The sequence below is a fragment of the Aphis gossypii genome, chromosome 1, assembly GCF_020184175.1.
Source record: "Aphis gossypii isolate Hap1 chromosome 1, ASM2018417v2, whole genome shotgun sequence".
In the NCBI taxonomy this organism is placed as follows: Eukaryota; Metazoa; Arthropoda; class Insecta; order Hemiptera; family Aphididae; genus Aphis; species Aphis gossypii.
Genome location: NC_065530.1, coordinates 35,015,913 through 35,039,940, shown reverse-complemented (window position 1 = coordinate 35,039,940; position 24,028 = coordinate 35,015,913). Strand labels below are relative to the sequence as shown.

The window sequence follows — 24,028 nt, the reverse complement described above, 5'->3', positions numbered from 1 at the left end:
ACGATTATTTTAACGGTAACCTGCAGACATCACTCGTACCTCTAGATTTCGATGACGGGCACATAATAATGTTATAATTGACAAGCATTTAACTGCGTTTAATATGCACAAATGACGAGGCGCCTGTGATTTTTTTTTTTGTGCATATCATTATTATCTTCGAGTCTTCGACCGTTATATAAAATGCTATATATACCAACGCGCGTGGCTGTCCGCGTGTATTATACACACATAATAACTCGGTAATTGACACGTGCGAAATAACACGTAAAGGTATACCTCAATATATACACATATATATATATATACATAATAATAATATAATATAATAACAACACAGTGCCTACGACTTTCGCCATCCATCAAGTTTTTTTGTTTTGATTTTTTTTTTTTTTTATCTTTTTGTTCGATGTTACACACCGCATACATTATTCTAATTATTATCATTATTGAAAATAAAATAAGAAATAAGAAAAACATTAGTAAAAAAAGAATCACTCTCTCTTTCTAATTGTAGGACGTAATGATCAAGTTAGCGCGACCACGCGGCGGCGTTGGTGGCTCGTTCGTAGAGAAACGGTTGTCGACGGCGAAAAAAAGGGTTATCGAATCGATCATCAACTGTACAACACCACAACGCTCTATACGAATCAGAGAAATTGTTGTTTTTATTTTATTATCGTCATTGTTGTTGTTCGTCGTCAAAGTGCACAAAGGGCTCCTGCCGCCGTTTATATATATATAAATACGTGTTTCCCATTACTTATTGTCATCGTAATTGGATGATTTCTATATTATTGTCGTTTTGTTAACGTATATTATTATTATATTATGAATTATGATTGTTGTTATTATTATTATATTATCCCGCACATATTTCTGTGTTGTTAGATTATTATATTACTTGTATAGACGTATTGCAGCTATATATTTATTATTTTCTTGCACCTGCGAAAAAATATATTAATATTTTCGTCTACTTTTTATATATAATACACGTGACGACCTGTTTACACCTTATTTTTAATTTAATATTAAACTTGGATCAATATCCCGCGGATGTTGAATATTATCTGTATCCGCCCATCCGTTTGTTGTATGACAATTTAATTTTTACATTTCTATTTGCTCGGAAAGAATGTTATTTGTTGAGTGTCAAATGTTAACAATGCTACATGACAAAGAAAATGTAGGAACAAAATATATGTCTGGGATTAAAAATCAGCCCAATTTTTATTCGATAAATTACTTTATTAACATCGATAATGTGTTTTAAATTTTTACCTACTTTAAAAGTAATTTAAAAAAGATTTTCCAGAGGTACCTACTTATAGTAAATCAGTTTCTCAATAATGACCAACATCCCTAGAAAAAAACAAACTATCAGACAAGTTTAAAAAATATTTCAATTTGGAATATTTTTTACTTATCATTATTCCCCCCCAAAAACGTCAATTATATGTCAGTCACATTTTTTGAAATTTATCATTGTTTTCAAATGTAATATTACTAAACTTACAGAGGAAATGGAAGCAACATATTAGTAGCTTAAAAAAAAGTATTGTATACTCACGATTATTATTTTTTTTAATTTGTATAATCCATTTATTAATTTGTACATATTTAAGTAATTGATATGATTATATGATTTATATTTAATCGAATTAACTCATATTGGTACTTATATCTGATTTTATGTTAGCGTTTCGACAATAAAGTGACTGTATAATTTCTTGATTGTTCAAAGACAATGCATTCGTATAGAACTAAAAGAAATCAATGTTTTTTTTTCTAAAATCGAAAATAAAAGACTATGGTGAAAATCGATTAATCATGCATTTTATAATGTTGCCGTTATTAAAAACGAGAGTGTACCTATTAGGTATCTACTTGTAATAGTGGACTGGAGAGTCCGTTGAGTTTAACAGATAATAGTGCCGTGAAAAATAGCCTCCTGTATAAGATTTCAAACAGCTATAACGGTATTGATTATAAATAAATGGTTGTGTATGCTTATCATTCACAAGTTTCCACAAAAGAAAATATATTTGTTAGTCTGTTACTAATAATTTGCATTGTGACCTGCAGTGTATATATATTGTGTACAAACTTTATGAAAATAATGTCTTGCCAGGTTTTATGAATATAATATAATACTAATACATTATCATATAATTATACGTATCAATATGAAAAGTAGCCTATAATAAAAAAATAAATAATAGGTAGCACAAATCTTGAGTTTTGATACATTTAAATGTTTGCTATAAATGTTATAAATTATAATTCTTTCAGACGTTATTTAGTTATTGTCACCACTTAAATTATAAGTTTTCCGTGACATCTTAGTAAATTGTCACGTTCTGATTATTATAAAACGTATACAACTCTAGAACCGCAGATAATAATTATGCACGGATAATTTTGTTGTGTGGAATATTTACATTCCTTGGTTTTATTTTTAATACTCAAATGAAATGGTTTTCTTTAATTGAGCAACGCAGTTTCACTGCATCTACAGGTGAAATAATACTAAAACAAAAAACAAAAGCTCTTTGAAGTTTGAATGAATCATATAGGAAATAAAATATGAAATCAAGATAAAATCATTGCATTATATAACGTTTCATTCAACAGCGTTAATTCACTATATTTATATAAGCATTTAAGCTTTTCACTCTTTGTCGATTTTTAATTGCATCAATGCTTCACGGATATAACTATTAACTATACATATAATATAACTGTATGCAATATATTGACATAAAACATTTAATTCATATTAGGATTAAGTAATTAATGAAATATTATTTAGGCAGTTATGTGTATTAACTATATATATTATAAGAAAAAAATCAAAATATTTGAAATCAAATCATAATCATAGGTAAGTCCCATGGTGGTGTCTCAATAATTATGTTTAAATAAATATACATTCAAATATTCAATGCAATTTTGGATTCAACAACTTTTTTTTACATCTGCAGAAGCAATTTAGTAATACAAATTAAAATATACCTACTGTAACAATCGTTAATTAAAATAAATGTACAAAAATGCCTAAAGTAATTTTTTTTTTAAATTACTCATACGAGTATCTAAAGTTTAAATTATATTTATAGTTTGTTAAGCTTGTTGGAAATATTATTGTAAGACGATTTAATCGCCATAATGATGCATATTTTATTTTTATCAAAACTATTTTTTTTTTTTATGTTTTATATAAGTAATTATTCTTACCAAACCAAATTAAACATTAGAAAGAATAAGTTATATAACATATTATCTTTGTCATCATCCATGTAACATATAGAATATAAAGTAATAAAGTAGTTTTTGTTGTTTTAGATATTTTGTATCAAATGAAAAATTAAACAATCGATTAGAAACTTCTTTTGATACATTGTAATCATATCTTATCTTTAATAATTATAATATTGATAGAAATACTTTTTATATTGTTACCATACTTATTGTAGTCACAACTCATAAGTCGTAGTGAATAATTATTGACACGGAATTGTTTGGGCAATTATCAAAACGTCAATCCAATTCCGCCGAAAATGTGTTCATATCGTTATAGTGTAATTTAAAGAACGTTAATACTTTATTATAATATACCCATGATACGACTCGTTAAAGTGAGTTATAGTTTCGGGGCTAAAAATTACAAAATTATCTCATTGACTGCGATTACAATGAAAGAACTAATTGTTTAAAAACGGAAATATTAAAGGTACTTTTACCCTATAGCTTCTAGACCAATAGTACCTGCTATGCTACCCGATTACAAAATTATTGTGACCTATATCAACAAAATATTTATTATTCAATCTGGAAAGTGAAAAAAAAACATATAAAAATACATATATTTGTGATTTTATTATAAGCATTAAGCAATATGGTTTCAAAGTAACAGATAAAATCCTCCATATACGTCAAAATAACATAAAACAAATAATAAATAAATACAAAGTTATACAATAATAATATTGTTCTTATGTTGTTATATTAATAAATTTAATGATTAATTTAGATTGTTCGTAAAATTGTACACATTTTTTTAAATTGATTAATATAGTAAAATTATATTAACTTATAAATTTAATGAGAAACAGTGACAAACGAAAACTAGTAGTTTTAAAAATTAATATTTGACCCTTTACATAATTCTAGAACAATATTAGTACGCCGGTCTGGACACAATTATTAGTTTATACGTGGTCAGCATAGCTAGAGTAATAGCAGCTCTCCTGCAGTTCCCCTGTTCGTTGCATCAACGACGATCGTGTTCCAAAATGACATTTATCCATAAATATTGATAACTATAAACAGTATAAACAATCAGTGAAAAGTCTAAAAAATACAAATATTTTACCTACACAAAAGTCTATTATGATGAATTGTATTAATTTTTTCATTAATTACATATTTACGGATATAAACATTCCATAATTCGTGAAAATTAAAAGTGAAATTTACATTACCAAGAAATCTGAACTGCATACAGATTTTCAAGTATTAAATCAAATATAAAAAAAAGTCATTTAAGTCACTCTGCTGTGTCTATATTGGACATCGAGTGTACCTCGTTGTTGAATAGGTCACTATTCAAAAATTGACGTAATGGACGTGTTCAAATCGGATTTAATGATAAAAACGATGTTGAGAGGAAAATATGTCAGTTTCTGTTAGTATTGAAGTTTAGGTGTAATATATATTTTTATAACAAATTAATATTTTTGCTGAACTTATTTAGTTAATTTAGTACCTAAGTGTTTATTTTTTTATTAGTAGTATGGTATTTTACCCAAAACATATTGCATATTTTATGCTGTAATAATTTTAATAATATTGCTATATTCCTAACTATTTAAATTTTAAAATCAATATCAACGTACCTAATAAACGACGAAATATAGATTTAAGGTATTAATTGCTTAAAATGAATCTGAATATTTGGAAAATTTCAATAGTTGTAGCACACAAATCAATGCTCTATGATTTTTTTTTTTGAATTATAACAAATTAATTAAAATCATAATTTTTTTGTTTTAATGACCAATTTTGAGTAAAAATAATAAATATGTTCTTGAAATGTGTATAAAAAAATGTGTAAATCTTGTAATTTTTAAGTCACTGTAAAAAAAAACTTATTTAGTACCTTGTTCTAAAGACACAATCATTTTTTGCTTAAATACAAATACTAAATCATACGTAAATCTACATATATTTATAAACTATTGGTGACAATATAATATTATTATCACTGTGAAAGAGCTCGGATGGAAATGAACAGTTTAGAATATTATAATATCATATCAAAACATTTTTAAATATAAATATTTGTTAAGTCTCTACAGTTATTCTTTTTTGAATTAAATATTATGAATCTTAAGATAGATGCTTTAATTTAGCTGACAGGCAATCTGACACCATAGTGAGTCTATCTGTAAATTGGCGTATTATTATATACATATATATATATATATATATATATATATATAGGTATTTAATGTTTTTGGTGTTAGAAATAATTATACTAATTCATTTGGGGCTTAGGTAAAAATAAATTTCTTCGCACCTTAATTGCATGTTATTATTACACAATACACTGTCGTTATTATGTTTTATGTTCAAACATTTTCTCTTAAAAATTCTCAGAAAAATAAAAGTTTTTTCAAGTTTCTTATAATAAAATATAAATTAAGTTAGAGCGTTTCTTACATGCAATATAATTTATTAATTATATTAAAATTTACAAATTATATGAACTTTAACTTTTGTTCACAGTTTGAATTTATGTATTTTGTTTTATCTTATAACTCAAGTTTGGCACAATGATATCTTTTATACTAATTTTGGTATTATTGGCATCTATACTATAATAGACAAATAAAATTAAAAAAAAACGAAGTATTTAATTTTGATATTTTGATATCTTATGTTTTTTTTTGATACCAAATTTGGTATTACCAAAATCCGGATTTTTCTTTGTAATTTTACAAATTGAACCATGTATGTTTTTGAACTATGTATTGTGTATCGCTTTCAACTAAAAAAAACACACGTCACACAAACACACACACACACACACATACATATATATATATAAAACGAAAACAAGACGTATCTACTTCCTATGGCATTCGAAAATCATAGTATTTTTATGCAGATATAAATAATATATGTGGTTAAATCATTCATAACTTTCAACGGTAAAAATGACGTTTAAAAATATGCACTTTCATCGTTTTAAGTCCGTGTCGATATCGCGTAGATACATGCATAATTATAATGTTAAATGTATACCTAATACATTATAATGTGATAAATTAAAAAGTGCAGACGGAATGTTTAAATTCTTAAAAGAGAACCTATATATATCCGCATGTATTAGGCTATTATTATTGTTCCGATTATGATTATTTACCATTGGTACCCATACCTACAATAATGATCATTATTATTATTACATACCTCTGAGCTCCCGAGCACCGGACAACCGGTCCGTTATTTTTTTTTTATAGCCTCTTTTATAATAAATGATAGGTGGCAATATCGTAGAAGATATTATAATATTATATTATTTGGACATGATGCGATGCACCTAAATTTCTAAATATGTTACACGCGACCGGCGAAATCCGACGAAATCACGCATACAGACTAACTCTCCCGCGTAAGGTTAGGTAATATACCTACTACCTGTTTAAATAATAACACGCGTACCATAGAATAATAAGCGGGTGAACAGTAATAACTTTGAATAGGTTGTAAGAGAAGGAACTAAAACACACAACTTGTGAGTTTTATAATAAGTTAATAAATAAATTAGAAATACCTAAATATTTAATTTAACTAACTGTTTAACATTTTTTCCATTCAACCTTGTTTCAGTAAATCTACTTTAACGGTAAAAATATTGTTATAAATAAATTATAATATATATTATGTTTAGTATATAAGTAATAATCTTAATAAGTGTTCGCGATAGACGGTTTTGATACTTAGAGTCGATAAGTGGATTATCCCTATTGAGCTAAAGTGTCGTGCTTCGAAAAAAAAATAGTTAGCTACGGCATTGATAGGTATTACTGATTATACATATTTTATATAGAAAAAAAACCCATAAAAATTACATTGAATAGGCTAAAAACATAATAATTAAAGTTTATTGAAAATGTCGTAAGTAATCAAAAAAATTAGTAGTACTAAGTAAGAACGCCGTATTTTCCATTTATTATATAAGCATAAACGCTGTAAATATTTTTATAGATATTAGATACCTAAGGATTTTTTTTTTTAATATTTCCATGTTCTATTCAAGTTATGGTGTTATTGCTTACCTAATAATTTTTCGAAGTGACTATATTACTATAGTTGTGTATTAATAATTTTTTAAATTTTTATCATTTGGAAAGTTTATTATATTGTTACGTCTTATAACTTATAACAATTTTATTTTGTTCCGATTGTAAATTATTCGTTAGCGTATTCGCGATCGTTGCAGTGAACGTTATTATTTGTATTGTATTTAGGTACACGATTAAATTTACTTACTGCATTTTTCTTTAGTAAATAGAAGTATATACGTCTTATGTTACTAAGTAATAACATATAAGTAACTTTAATTCATTTAATAAGTTAATAATACTATTTTATTATTATTTTATTGTACCTATTCCTCATCCAAAAATACTCTACAGGCAGATATGTTTTAAATTTTATTTATTCGAAATCAAATAGTATAGAAAATAATAAAGGTGTAAGAAAATGAAAAATACAAAAATGCATTTTTCTTAAAACTAATATATTTGTTTTTACCACACTTTTGCTTGGCAGGGCAGGATTTAAGTGTTTATTATAAAGACCATAATGTGTATACCTGCACAAATGATTTGTGCGTGCGACTGAGAATTGTACGACTAAAAATTTTATCTGGGAATGAGTGAATTGCATATTATTTAATTTCTCCCAATTAAAATCTTAAAAAATAATCATAGTTTATAAAAATAATCTTTTTTCATATCACCTTTGACACAATAAAATTTGGTCGTCTTGTTTTAATAGTAAAAATATTTTTTATGGTTTTATAGACCTATAAAATAAACCCTTAACAAATAAAATCCTCTCTCCTTCTTTGAAAAATTGTAGGATTTGGATAAAACATCGTAAAGGATTGAACATACATTTTTAGTGGTGGGAAGGTGTACTTACAACTTTACAAGTTACAACTCCTATTATTTCATTGAATTCGCGCCCTGTAGTTCGAATGTCACTGAAACACTAATAGTTACAAATTTCGGGACTCTGAGTTCCTCTAACGATTATGAATTTCTTTCCGATAACAGGTGAATATCATTAAGACACTATACTCCTACAATGCGAGAATGATTTCAATGGAAATATATTAACGGAATGTTTTATTCTGCTCACCCTATCAATAAGTCTAAAAAACACTAAAAAAATCGTCATGGTTAAATAATTAAAGATAAGACATGGAAAATATCAGAAATCAAATATAATTTATTTTAATTATATTCGATTAATTTGGGCGTAGATATTTTTTTACGAAATATGAATAGAAAAAAAATTAACCGATACCAACAATATTTTTAACCTGCCTAACAATATATTATTATAATGAATAATAATGTTCTATACCTATATCATTGCAGACGTATACGCATATTGGACTGTCTCAACAAGACGTACCTATCAAAAAAAGACCTATCTATAGTACAGTAAACGTCTAAACGATATAATAATATTATAAGTCGGTAAGTCCGGTCTCGCGATCCGTTAACTGCGTCGGCGGGGAATGCACTGTACGCGCACGGTGACGCGCGTCTGCCGAAAAACTGTAAGACTCGAACGGGGTAGGAGAAGGAATAAAAAATACACGTAAAAAACCCGGGAGAATCGCGATGATGACGGGGCGCGGTCCGGGGGGAAAAAAGTGCGAGTGTCTGCAGACGCGGAAGACAGATCACGACGGGACGCGCAGGGCGACGACGAGTGTGAAAAACAAAACAAAACAAAAAAAAAAAAAACGATGCGGTCGCGACAATGCACAATATAAGTATTATGGTTATGTATTGTAAAGACGTCGTGCGGAGACTGTAGAAAGCGGCCCGGCCGGAGACCGCCGCCGCGATAGAGACGGAAAGTTAGAAAGAGAGAGATAGAGAGAGAGCGTTCACACACACAGACAATCGTCATCATCGCCGCACAAATGATCCGAACGAGTGAAAACTGTCAAAAGAAGAAAATCGGTTTTTGCATTTAAAAAAATAAATAATAATAATAATAATAACAACTGCGAGCGTGTGTTATGATGTGCACTACGCGGAGAGAACGAGCGAGCCGAGATAAACGACGGCGGCGGCGGCGGAAGAAAGAGAAAAAAAATCCCGAGAGGTGGCTTCGGGAAACTTTCCTGCGGTTCTGGTCCGGTGGCCCTCTCGGCGGCGGCGGCGGCGACCGCGCGAGGGGAGGGGCGCACCGGCCGCCCGACGGTTTTCCACCGCCGGCGGCCGAGGGGGCCCGCCGTCACCGGTCGGCGCCGCCCGGGCGGTTCCTCCCGCGAGTCGCGATCCCGACGCCCGTTCAGTGACTAATAAAACCTCGGACGTGCGTTATTAAACGGCTACTAACCGATCCGCCGCCGTGGCGCTACGCCGACAGTTGAATATTATAATATATTATATATATATTTATAGGTACACAGACAAACGTGCAAACACACACATAAGTAAAACGACGTGCGCGCGCCGACTCCGCAAGTCTCGCGGTCTTACGTTAGTGCATATAATAAACACATCGATTATTATTGTCTGATCGTGTGGTCCGCACCGGTGTCATTGCAAGTCATCTCACCGTCGGGGCCCGACGTGCCGAAACGGACTTCCGCCGCCGCCGCCGCTTCCGGTCCCATCGATTCCACTGCAGCCGTTCTTGTTCCAGACAACTACTGCCGCCGCAGCCGCCGTCGACGCCACTACCGAAAAAGTAAACACTAACACCGGCACGATAATATTATAATATCGATCTTTTTTTTATTTATTATTTTTTTGTATTTTTTACCAAATTTCATCCATCCCAATAAGTACCTACGCGGCGATATTGTCGGGCAAACGTCCGCGCTCAAAGAGATCATATACTCATGTGAATTTTCTACCTAGTAACACGTGTTATTACACACGAATATAGACCAGTGAAATGACCGTACAAAATAAATAATTACTTGTTATATTTTTTTCGATAAAACATTAACTTAAAGCATCTAACTGGCAAAACGTCTCATATAACTTATAAGTTATAATTAACGTTGTTTTTGTCCCACTCGCATGTTTGCATTTATATATTTTGTTGTTTTAAATATGGCAAGTGAGTTTTCTTTTATAACAAGTTATATGGAATGTTCTCGCTTTGATGGCAAACTTTGATTTACAAAGATAATATGATTTACATAGTTTTTATCACAGTATAAATAAGAGACAATAATTGCTAAATTGTTTAGCTAAAGTTTTCGAAAATTAGTACTAAGGGTCGGGACATTGAAGGAATATGATTCTTCCAAGTTAGTACCTACTTATAATACATTTTTATCTCATCTCGGATTAGGAAAAAAAATATATTCAGTAACATAAGATATTGAATTAAACAATACTTTTCAAATATTACATCTACGGTTAAATAAACTCTTACTTTTTTTTTTATAATTTATGAAATGTCATTATAAAGTCTTTAATACTTTATATTAAACTTGTATTATATATAATTTAATATATAATTAACTATATGCTATATTATCGTCTATCATTCGTATCAATGTACTATGATAGTTTAATTTTAAAATTTCTAATAAATTATTATCAAGTTCAAGTTCATCGGTGAATGCCGTTTACAAGGTAAATTCTTTCGTTACGCATTGTTTTGGTTATGCAATTAGTTCGTGATGTTTTTTCAATGAGTTTTTATTATTAAATTAAAAAAAACAATGATGAACAGTTTTTATGAACTAAAAAATAAAAATAAAAATGAAATAAAATTATAATTTAATTGTTTCTTCGTCCACTTATTTTGGTTTCTTAAGATGACAAAAGGAAAGTTAAAATACAAAGTAGTTTTTAAATATAAATAATTGACTAATGTACCTACATATGCAATATGCATGTATAATTCATTGTGTTGCATTTTATGCTAGTACATATAGTGTCGTATACTTGAATACCTCTAGACTATAAGATAAACATTGAACAGTTTGAATAGGATTTTTGTTTGTACAATAAAATGACCGTCAACTTCTCATAGGGTAGAACATTCATTTGTGAAATCCCAATGCCTATTGTCATGAAGATTCTCTGTAGATACGTGACAGTAAACATTCACGTTTGATTTTCTACTGTATTGTCCGTTGTTAAATCTACTATCGGAAACGTATGTGCACAAAACAAATTAAATCAAATATAAAAACTAACCCCTCTAATTGGCGTAACCTGAACATTTCCAGAGTCAACGAGATCGAGAATTCTTTTTCTTTTTTTTCGCTGGGAATAAATATGTTACAGTTACAGAAATAGAAAGTACTTTCACCGTTTCCGCGCTTCAATAACTGCGTGAACCCACCAACGAATTTTCATTGCAACGTATCCTTTCTCGAGCCATCCGAATGTTGTATCGCACAGTGACACGTGGGTAGCGAACAGTATCGGAGTGTTAACGAGCAGCACATCTTAGTATTCTATATGATATACACCGAATCATAACAAAGTTGAAAGTGTAAACAACGTTTTTCATTTTTTAATAATCGTAATGACTTCACAATAGCGCATTACAAAATCGTATACAAATCATACAATCACGGGCGGACATAAAGGTAATAAGTTACGAAGTAGGTATGTACGAAATTTTGAAAAATTAGTCACAGATCGTTATAAAATAAAACGGCTTTATGAAAGTGAAATAATTAAAAAGCAATTTAGTGTTACCCAGTCATTAGCATAGTAATTGTGAATGATGAGATGGAAAGTAGAAATGTTTTTTTTTTACACATACCTAAGAGTAAGTTACTAGTAGGTACGCTTAAAATATTATGACGGCTATCATTCGACGTAAACAAAGTTACTTTCAATAATTATAATATAATTTTCATTTCTACAACACAGTTAAGACATTTTAAATTTTTAATTGCATTTATTTATTTTTGCAGAACATAGCAAAAGGATTGGTTTCAAAGAATGTCAACAATTTTTTATTACATAACGGTGTAATAAAAATATGTATACAATGTTCTTCTGGGTTGTTGCTGTATTGCCGGCGATCTTAGTGTCAGCCAATACAGAATCACGGTCCTATAACTCAGCGCCAAACACACAAACCAATTATATAATAACATCGAAACCATTCACAGTTAGAGATGATGCGAACGCGGGGACAATAAAATGGAGGCGAGACACAATAACCGGAGCTTCACTTATTGGAGCATCAGATCCGGCTAAAATGAAATATTCAATCGCATGTACTGATAACAATGAGTGTGCGGGGATTGAACTTGGAGGATCCGATGCCACATTCAAGCCGTACACCCAGGACGAGTTAAACCGTATACTTAAACGTTACGGTGAAGCAGACAGTGAAACTGAGTCGTCCGACAAAATATTATCGTACGACGATAGTGGCAATCAAGACAAATCCAAGGCATCGTGGAATTTGGTAGATCCACAACAGGGCCCAAAAAGTCCATACGACGATCGACGTGGGTGGGTCACATTAGAACCAATGGCTTGGTCGTCGTCACACATCCAGAAATGGGAACCAAACAACCGCCCAACGTGGCCACCTCCACCCCAGGACCACACTCAGGCCAGCTATTCTCCATGGGCCAGTAACAGACCCATACAGCGACCAAGTAATAATAATTATCATCAGCCGCAACAGCAGCAATCTGAATGGACCACTGAGCGCCCTTGGATTCGACCCACTTACGATTATTCGTCCAAGCCATCACAGGCGTCTAATTATCAAAAACCGTCAGCACCTCATAATTCGCAGAGCTTTTATGGATGGAATAATGCGGAGCAAGATATAATTACAGACGGTAAACCTGGACAATTTCCCGCCGACGCGTACCACAAACCATGGAACGGTGACTATGGACAGTCAACTTATGGCGGTCCGAGGCCCACAGAAGCCGAAGGAGATGGACAATGGGTGCTTTTATCCAGCACTAAAGGTTATTCGATCCCGCATCGACCTAATAGGAGCCTGCAAGGAAGATCAGTATCTATTGATGCAGTCAACAGACCGATCGAAACCGTAAGTAGATCAGACGAAATGACTGGTCGGTCAGCAGATACGGTAAGTCGACCGATATCGTCTAAGAGGACTGTGCGATTAATGGTCTTGCCACCGGAAAAAGATTCACAAAACGTGACTACATCACACAACGGCATGATCGAGGTGGACGTTTCTCGGAAATCGGTGGATCAAGAACAAAGAGAGTTCGCAGCTAGAGCACTTAAAGAAAACGAAAATGACGTGCGAGTGTTTTCCGACAGGTCAGCAAAATCCAACGACGAGGGAAGAGCTATGTTGGCCGCGGTAGGTGCTGGAATGCTGCCAGCTGATACCATGGCAATGTTCCTACCAATGATGGTGGGCAGAAAGCGCAGGGATCTAACGACCAGACCAGAAGTAGTACTTCATCATCACGTATATCCTAGATAATTCTTGACACTAAATGACCTGTAATTTCTTTTCTTCAAATGTCACCTTTTTGCGTTCCGCTCAATGTTTATTTGATGTCGTTGCCAATACCTTTAATACCTTTTGAGCACTGTTATGTAACTACACGATAACTAATTATTTATTTATTTAATGTAATAGTTTTAATCCAGTTGTATTTAATTTATTTATTTAAGTGCTTGTATACTGTATATTGTATTTTGATACACAGTATGACATTTTATTTTGATGTTAAGTATATATTTTGGGTAAAAGTAAAATAAAAAATAAACACTTATTGTATTTATTCGATAAATAAAACACTGTATATTGTTACGTATAAAAAAATATAAAATTTAAATTAATATTTACACAGACAGGTACATATTATGCGCTATACAATAGTAGCAATGTACCGATCACTTAAGCTTACAATATGTCAACATGTATTTAAAACATTTAATAAATACAAATCCATATTATTATTTTTTCTCTCAAAAACATATTATAAATCAATTTGATTTACAATATGTTTGTAGATCCCAAAACTTGAGACTAAAAAAAGTCCATAGAGCAATGTATGGGCATTTTTTAGTTAAAGTTTTTGGTCTTGAAAATATTATAAGAGAAATTCCCCAGTTCATTGTACATTCCCATCATATCACCAAACTTATTTTAACTCAACTTAAAAGTAACTAATTTGAATAAATCCTATGTCTAATTGATCGCCGTTGTCGTTTCTCATCGGATACATTTGAATCTGGTTTGACGTTTTGTTCCTGTTTGTTCTCCGGCTGTTGCCTATCGTTAGACTTTTGTAGATTCCTAACCATGTGTGTCATTTTTCTCTGGATAGCATTTACATATTGTGTAAAACTAGCTGCGGTGGTTTTTAGAATTTCAATCCCCATTTTCAATTTGACTTCAGCTACTCTTCTTAAAATGTCCATTAACGAGAATTGATTATTATTCATAGCAGGTGATTCAGATGAGTCAGGTATTTTGGTTGAGACAGTTGATGTAGACGTAGTTGTAGAAGATGAAATATCACCGACTGATTGATTTTCGGTATTCTTATCAGTAGGTTTTTCGGTAGGTTTTACTGTAGTTTCCTCTGGTAATTGGGCATCAATTTCATTATGTTCGTCTACTTGACGCCTTATTCTTAAACTTCGAGGTCCGTGTTCCATCTTCATGGTTTGGTGTACATTGACAGATATTTGTTCAGGGTTTACACTTTGTTCATAGTATTTTGGAATACCCTGTAGTGCAGAAAACGTAGGATCTGACGATGACGCGGTGGAACTATCTTTTTCATCTGTTCGGTGATTATCAAAATTATAATTTACAGCTACGGCTTCTTCTTTAGGTACATCTTGAACATAGCCGGGATATTTTGGAGCTTCAAAAGAAGATTGATCTTCCTTATATACTCCTTTCACCTGCGATGTACTTTGATACTTAGGTTGATCATAAGCATTAGACGAGTCAAATTTAAGTTCATCGTAATGGTGATTTTGGTATGTTTCATCTTGGCTGTCTTGTGTTTGTTCAAATGCTGGTCCTTCAGATGCATCTAAAGTAGTATATGGTGCTTTATCTTGAGTTGCACTTACATCAATTGTCGAATATTTTGATGTATCTGGAGGTGAATAGTTGCTAGTGTCAGGGCCTGTATATTTAGTACTTTCAACAACCGCGAATTTGGTTCCATCGTGTGTAGAATATTTAGTTGTATCGGCTGCAGCAGCATATTTTGTTACATCGTGAGCAGAATATTTATTAGTGTCGTGTGGATTATATTTTGGTACATTATGAACGGCTGAGTATTCAGATGGCTGATAAGACGATTTGTACTTAGGAGCTGTGTCAGGACGTTCTCTACCATACGGATTATGACCGTAAGACATTCCAGACAGCACTTGACCGAAAACTTGTTCTTCTGGCTGAGAGTTATCAGTTTCGGGAGGAACATAACCTGGACCATGTCCATGACTATGACCATGTGCGTGAGAATCAGTGCGTCTTAATGGTACCAAAGGTATAGCAGCTCCTCCTATTGGTGAATATAACAGTAACCCTGCTAAACCAGCAGTTAACATCAAACCAACTAAACCGACTCCAACATTGGGCATGACTTCACGAGCTAAATAGTTATAAATTCGAGTTGATAATGGTCGTCCTGGAGTAATTTTAGTACTCTGCTCATCGATTTTACTCTGAGCATCATCATTTGAAACTTTAACTGGTTTACGCTTGTTCTTGTTCTTTTTCTTTTTCTTCTTTTTTAATGAAGTGTTTTGTGTAGTAGCATTACTCGATTCTGTGACATTTTCGGTAATTTCAGTTACATTTGAAACGTTTGTGGTAGAAGATGATGTAGTATTAGTAACCGTAGGTACAGTAGTAGAATACACTGTGGTTGTGTTATTTAAAGGCTTAGAAATAACGACGGCAGTAGAGGTTATTTTTGTTGTCAGTGGTTTTTCTGCTTTCTTAGTATTATTTGCAGACGGTCTTTGTCTTGGTGGTACATGAGGAAACGTGACAACAGGAGTTCCAAATCTCGTATTATTATCCAATGGGGGTAGTTCAGGCAGAGGAGTGGTCACCTCTTCAACTTTATCTTTTATTGTTGTTGTAGTAGGTATTTTTCCAACTATGACTGGCGTTTTATTTTTAAATTTAGAATCTTGTAGCTTGATTGGAGATTCAGTGACTGGTAAATTAGTAGTAGTCATTTTTTCAGTTGTAGGTTTCCTTTTTCTGGTAGTACTTGTTTCATACGACTGTAAAAGTGAAGATGTAGTTGCATCAACTGGTTTAGGTACTTTCTTAATTGTAGCCATATTTAATGGCGCTGGCGAAGATTCACCACCCAATAGAATCCATGTAGATAAATCTCCTGTTGGTCTTGTGGACGAGTCTGATGATATTTTGTAACTGTATGGACCCACGGCGTGTACATCTTCATCAGTTAGCACAGGAACAGCTTCTCCTTTTAAAGGTGATTCATTTTTTTGAACTGTTCTAACTTCTGAAGATACAACTATACTGCTAGATGTGGACGTTTGAAGAAGTTGATCGCTGACTGACTTCACAGAATCATCCATCAGCGGAGGCTTAGTAGTATGGGCACGGGCATTCCCTGCATCGACAGCTGTCTCTGCCAACACAATGATCGGTGTTGCAACATCATCCTTCCTAAAAAATAAATAAATCTATTCAGTTTATTTAAACATATAATGGTTAATTATTTTGGAATTAAATGAAAAAAGGCAGTTTACAATATTATGATTATATTTTATTGATATAATTATACCGTATAACAATGTATTATACGCATAAATTATTGTAAATTATCCTAAAACGTATAATTTTATCATATTTATTTGTACAAAAATATCTTAATAACGATGTCACAGCCTGAAAATTAAAACTAACTATTATTTTAATAATTAAAAATAATCTTATTTATACAAGCAATGTAAATACAGTTAATTAAGATATACACCCGCAATCGCCGAACACACGAACGAGGAAAAGGAAAAAAATGAAATGATAAATATTACAATTATTTAAATGAAACTAAAAATTAAAATATGAAAATATTTTACAATGACAATAATATTAGTAATATGGCTGATGGTAGTTATTTGTATTGTCAAAACGTTTTTCAAATTGGTTAATGTTAAACGTATGCATGAGCTGACGACCAAACCATATCCTTGGCAATATCCAAGGGAACAAAAATGATATTACACCAAGACCACTGGTCAAAATAATAGACATAGGTGGAAAAATTATTGACCAAAAAGTTATCATCAATGGCCCAATAAAATTAAAAGAAGTAAATAAGTATATTAAGTCGTCTAAAATTTGTATAAAACCAGAACTACTCGTAGTTGAAGACGATGAAGTTGTTATCAATTCAGTACACACTTTTGAAGCACTGCCGCCCGCCCGACATTGTACTACGTCTGCTGGTGTTTGAGTACCCCCACCACCACCCCCATCCCCTCCACCGCCAATTCCTGCAGTTGATGCAGCCACTGCTCCTCCTCCAGCAATACCCGCAATCCCTGCAGCTGCCCCAGCTCCTGCACCTACTGCACCTATGATTCCAGCAGCAGCACCGACCGCTGCCGCACTACCCGCACCAGAACCCCCAGCAGCTGCTGGATCTTGCTCTACAATAGGATCACTTAACGGAGGTTCTACTGCCGTATCTATATCTTCCAAAATAACTATTGTTGGTGGAGGGTTCCCATCAGTTAATGGTGCTTGAGTGACGGATATTGGAGTAACGAAAGTTGGTCCTTGGTATTCTATTGGCGTTATAAATGTGGGGGCTTGTAGTTCAATAGGGGTTATAAATGTTGGCGATTGATCGTTGGCAATAACAGGAGTATTGTAATTGGGTTGATAATAGTTAGATGAGATAAAGGGTGTATGAGAAACTAGTGGTTTTTTATTGTTATTGGGAAAAATTAACGGTGTTTCTTGCCAATTTTTGTACGGATCTTGGGTAGAAGTTTGATAAATAGATCCAGATATAGAGCTAGACGATAATAAATCATATTTTATAGGTTTTGGTTTTGAAACTTTTGAATAAATTGGTACAGGCAAATATTGAGTTTCGGTTTCATGTTTATATGACGAGTGCTCCCCAACATTTTGCATAAGAATAATTGAATCTAATGAATCAGTATGGATCGGATTTCTAAGATTATTAATAGAGTAATTGATAAAGTTTTCTACTAGTCGACTATCAGACGATTTAGTTAAATTTCGTTTTTTTCTTTTAGTTGAATTTAAAAGGAATTGGAAAAAAGGTCTTAGTGATGGATCGGGTTCAGCGTAACGGGTGTCTTCTTTTTTGTTTATGACATTCGATGCGTATTGATTTTTAGACGTGCTCAAATAGCTTTCCACAAATTCCAAAGATCTCGGAGTGGCCGTAGTAAAAGCTGTATACCTGTTAACAAGATCATCTGTAACAAATAAAAATAAAATAGTATTAAAAATTGTAATTAATGTTTGATTATGTATGGTATGGAACACAATGTTAGTGAAGTTTAATATGATTAAATAAATTTAAATGTTAAAAGATGTATTATTATACTGATTTAATCGTATTAAAAATAACATAACATTTCATAAAAATATAAAATGTATTAATGTTGCCTAACATTAATGTATTATGTATGACGGGGTAATGGTTAGGCAAATATAGCTACATAAACGTGTACTATACTTTTACATTTTCAGGCACTAAACATGAATTTTATGTTTTATCACTATTTCATTATATTTCTTTTTGGTTAGTTTTTAATATTATTAAAACTCAAAATGAATTATTATTATTGGTTTATGTTATGTATTGTTGATAAATTAAAAATGTTTAAAAAATTGCATATGGCCATTGGAAAGGTATTAAATAGCGTAAACATTTTGTACATAACTTTTAAACACTACTGTATAAAATTTTGCGTTTATAAACATTAAAAAAAAAAAATAATAATAATAATATTTTTAAACATTTTGATTATTTTTTGATTGCTCATCAAAATATTTAACTTCACACACATTTGTTGTCCACATTGAATGTTCATATATATTTTTAATTTCACCTTTTAATGTGCTGCTAGCTGAGCTCTGCTCTTGAGGTCTCCCCAATACACTAACTACGTCACACACGAGTACGATCGATAACAAAACCAACCGACGGTTGATTCTTCTCATTGTAATACCACCGATCTGAAAAAAAAATAATATTAGTGAATTGATTACATCATATTATCATAAATGTATTTTTCTGGATTTTTATTCTTCTATTGAATGAATGAAACTCCTAAAACATATAAATGATTCTATGTATAGCATTCTGATTTAGGTTGTAATATTATTAGAATTTTCGTCAGTAATCGAATTTTTCTCTTATGGTTCTTATCGTAAATATATTATCAATTAGGTACTATATCTCATCATTTTATAAAAAAATTTTATTGTTTCATTTTTTGATTCTAAAAATTAATATGTATTATTAAAATATGCTAAAAACTATTTTTTTGTTTTTAAACTTCAAATTTAATGATACTACACATGATATTAATGATATATTAATAAAGTTACACTACAGGGATATTATATAATAATAACTAATAAGACGTATTGCCTATATTGTATTTTGAATAACAGACGTCATGTATTAATAAGTTTCATACGATTAAAATATTGAAGTTAATTATGATATTATTGGTAATCTAAATAACTATTTTATAATTCTTAGTATAATTTAAACTAAATTACAGTATATCTTATCATATGAATAGTTAAATTAATTTTAAAAGTAGTTTACATTTCAAATCTAAAAAATATAGGATGATCACGGTAATTGTTTATAAATATAACATCACAATTTAATCATAACATAGTAGGTACTTGAATTCTATTTTACTCGATTTATTGTTAATGTGTTTACCGTAAAATTGGGTTATTAGGACAGATAAAATAATATTAAATTACTATTTTTTCACGGACATTTCTATTTACTAACATGCGTTATCTGATAAATTGTTTTTTTTTTTTAGTTTGAATTGTGTTTTGATTAGTTTTATAATATACTTATTGATATATCAAATATAACCTAAAAAAAAGAAGGTAGTTTAAAAATGCATCTTACTATAATAGTTTTATATTTATTTATAAATTAATTTTGTATTTCTTTTCTTTTATTGATTTGTATATATCATAGTAAATCTATGTATTATACATATTATTTTAAAGAATCAATAGTTTATTTTGATATCGTAGTAGGTATTGATTTTTAATTTATATATTTATGTAAAGTGTAAACTCAACTTTGTTTGAAATTGTTATAAATACAATTGTGTTTATGCAATTTAAATATAATAGTTTTATAATTAAATTTCTTACTTAAAAAATAATAAAATTATTAGTTAAACAAATTAAAATAATTTAAGATATCGATTTTACACAATATGCACCTAGTATCGATTATAATAATTCTATATTTTACTATTTATTTTTCAAATATTCTTTTGCATACCTTTATTATATTTTATAATACAATATCTATGTACAAATATAAGTAAGCTTTTAAAAATATTGTGATAGGTTTAGAATAAGTATAATTTATCAAGTGAAGTAAGATACAAATGATTATATTTTCCCAGAAAAATAAATTTAAATTTAAACCATTATACTTGTATAAAATATATATAATTTCACTCTAAGACACTGTTATATTGTTGGTATACTAGATAAAATTAAAAGTAAATGATTTAACCATTTAATCCATTGTATTACAATGGTTATATAATTAAATTAATTTAAGAAATTAAGCAGGTACTACGACGTCATACACCTATATTAAATGTTAAACTAATTAAAACAAAAAATATGTAGGTATATTAATAACATAATATTTCTCATATTATAGAAATTTCATCACTCAGCGTGTGAATGTGAAAATAAGCGTTATTCGCTTTTTATAATAAAAACGGTTTTAAATTTTTATATCATAACTATTTTTGTAATTTATGCTGTAATAATTCAAAATAGTTTCCGTGTTAATTTCATAATTTTGTTTTGTATTTTAAAGATAGGTAATACGACTATTTGTATTTACTAACAAAAGTATTAAAAGCACATATTATCATTCACAAATTGTATTATTATTTATTATTATATTTGTATATAAATATTATGCTAATTACCTTGCAGGACAGTTATTGTAATTAATTTTTTTTTGTCTGTTCTAACCTAGGAGAAGCTATACCAATTTATGTGCAGGCTATACCTATGTAAATTACATTATCGTTTCGTTCCAACCGCTATTGACGATAGATTTTTAGTTAAGTGTGATTTATTTGTTTGAATAGAATGATTGGCGTGTCATGCGTATTAGGTATTCAGAGATGTTATGTTTAAAATGACGTTTTTCTGCGTATAATAATACACGATCACTTACATCGAAAATATTGATAAATTGATCAATTTTTTCTACCACCTCAACAACCGCTATAAATACCTTATTGTATCGCGCGATTGTGTGTGTACCTTTCATTGGTAATGCTCTGACCATCTAATGTGTCAGTAATAACATAATATAAGTATGACTGAAACCAAACTCATTACTATAATATTATTATAAACGAGTGATTATTTTTTTTGTGGCAGCGATGTGGGGAGAGGGTAGATGGGTGGTGCACTGGTGAGGTAGAGCGTTTCAAAGGCATCATATTCTAACAACATGACCGCACGTCAGTGTGACGTTTTCACGTGGTTTGCCGCCTAAAGAAATTAACAGTTACAACGGAGAGCTACCGTTCACTGAATGATGATCATAATAATAATCATAATAATAATAATAAAACCGCCTATCTATATTGTTTCGTTATTGTCGTTGTCGCGCGGTCGTGACAGAAATAAGAAGGTCCGTTATAGACACTATATATAACTGCAACGTTACATTATGTGTACACATTACACGGTTGACTCCCCGGGGTAGGTGGTTCAAGCTTGGAACGATACGTAGGTATGATGAATATTATTCGAACGATTGTGCTATTTTCGAGTTTTTCTACGTATTGAACGGTGACGACATTTGGAAGCCGTACTCGCATACGGGATATCCAAGTCCGTTGTTCATTTCAATAAGCAAAAAAAAAAAAAAAATTAAAAATAAATTATAGTCACACGACTATTCGGTACTTATAATAAGCTTATGTGCAGTAGATAAACAACCAAATGTCGGATTAAACGGGTGATTAATCAAACTATAATATAATATACGACATAGGTACCTAATAGTCATGTAATTTATAAACGTATCATGCGTAAAAATAAGTTACGTTTTGTGTTTTATAATTTAATAGAAGCTTAAAAAAAGTGCGAATTGTCGAATTAGAAATTAGAAATTAATAATTTCAACGATTTTATTGAAAAATAGTGAACCGGAAATTTTTGCCCATCAACTCAACTAGAATATTTTCTAAATTTATCGTCTCGATTGATTTTTGATTATCGATCGATAATCGTGCAATTATTATTGATTTTATTGGTTCATCTAGGATTTATTTATCCTAAATTTCTGAAGAAAAAAGTGTTTTATTCATATAATTACATAATTTTGAACTAATAACCTGTTTTTTTTTTTTTAGGAATTGTAAACCTATCGTGTGAGTAATCTGCTTTTGAAAACGCAATTAGGACATTTTCATTCAATTATTTTGAAATGAGGTACATACAATCATTAATTTTATTATTATTATCCTTACAACTTATCCAGGGCAGGTGTGTCTGATTTATGATTTTCATTATAGCATGTATTTTATTTGGATTAGTTTAAATAAAAAGGTTTATTCGTTAAAACGAATACACCAATTTCTTCGTTTTACGCCTTAATAACTTGTTATACGGTCGATAGAGTTATGGAAGACACCTCATATATACCTGTATAGAATCGTTACAAGGTTAAACTTGGGATAGGGCATAGTAATGATATTACTATATATTTATACGAATGGAATGCATGCATTGTTACTGGGTTGTTTTTACGTTGGTACACGTTAACTAAAGCGATGCGGTAGGAAATAAAATTATATGACTGTTCACGTGTGGGTATGTTTACGAAAGGTTTGGATAATTTTAAATATTTACGAACTATATATATATTACTTCTCGGCCAGAAAGAATAGTATTCTTGCCAAGTTGATATGTGCTCCTAATTCGTTTTGTCTATAACAGTAAATTTAACGTGTGCGTCATGAAATAATATTAGTACAAACATCTATCCACAAAACATCCTACCTAGCACAGAAATTATATACTTCATACAAGAATTAGGAAAATCTCAGGTTGACGATTTTAACTAAACAGTGCATAAACTATCATCATAACATTACTTAAATTAATAAAGTTATTAAATCGTACAACTGTGTCAAACATATAATAGTATACTAGTATTATACAGTTAATGCACTGTAATATATAATACATCAAACATTTTAAACTCGATTTATTACGTCGTTTTTAAAAGTTTTTATTTCTTTAAACTTAGATTATAATTTTATATGAATGTATAAAATAATGTGAGTCGGCTGAATATTTTATGGTCTTAATTGTATGAGATATTTTGTATTCTAAATCTGTATGACTGCATATACATATATTTATTAGAACCGTTAGGAATTTTAAACCTTTTGTTATTGTAAAGTTATGAATGATAAACCAATCATTTATCATTTTTCAGAGTAATTTTAAAAACATA

At 30.7% G+C, this 24,028-nt stretch overlaps 2 protein-coding genes across 5 annotated transcripts in view; one reads left to right on the top strand and one right to left on the bottom strand.

Annotated features, from left to right (window-relative positions):
- The first annotated feature begins 9,664 nt into the window (after positions 1-9,664).
- LOC114126987 (uncharacterized) lies at positions 9,665-14,034 on the top strand. 2 transcript variants are annotated; one of them, XM_027991060.2, is made up of 2 exons: positions 9,665-10,014; positions 12,218-14,034. In XM_027991060.2, the coding sequence occupies exon 2, from the start codon at positions 12,286-12,288 to the stop codon at positions 13,732-13,734; it is 1,449 nt and encodes a 482-aa protein (XP_027846861.1). In that variant the 5' UTR covers positions 9,665-10,014; positions 12,218-12,285; the 3' UTR covers positions 13,735-14,034. The 2 variants fall into 2 exon arrangements, with proteins under 2 accessions (XP_027846861.1, XP_027846862.1); XM_027991061.2 differs by lacking the exon at positions 9,665-10,014 and adding an exon at positions 11,582-11,884.
- The window catches only part of LOC114126986 (uncharacterized), a 51,411-nt gene continuing 41,402 nt past the window's right edge, over positions 14,020-24,028 (bottom strand). For all 3 annotated transcript variants that reach the window (XM_027991058.2, XM_027991059.2, XM_050200195.1), the window contains 3 exons: positions 19,365-19,491; positions 18,710-18,725; positions 14,020-16,935 (listed from right to left, as the gene is read on the bottom strand). In XM_027991058.2, the coding sequence (XP_027846859.2) occupies positions 14,427-16,935; positions 18,710-18,725; positions 19,365-19,476 (2,637 nt within the window). In that variant the 5' untranslated portion in view covers positions 19,477-19,491 and the 3' untranslated portion in view covers positions 14,020-14,426. The remainder of the gene's footprint in view (positions 16,936-18,709; positions 18,726-19,364; positions 19,492-24,028) is intronic.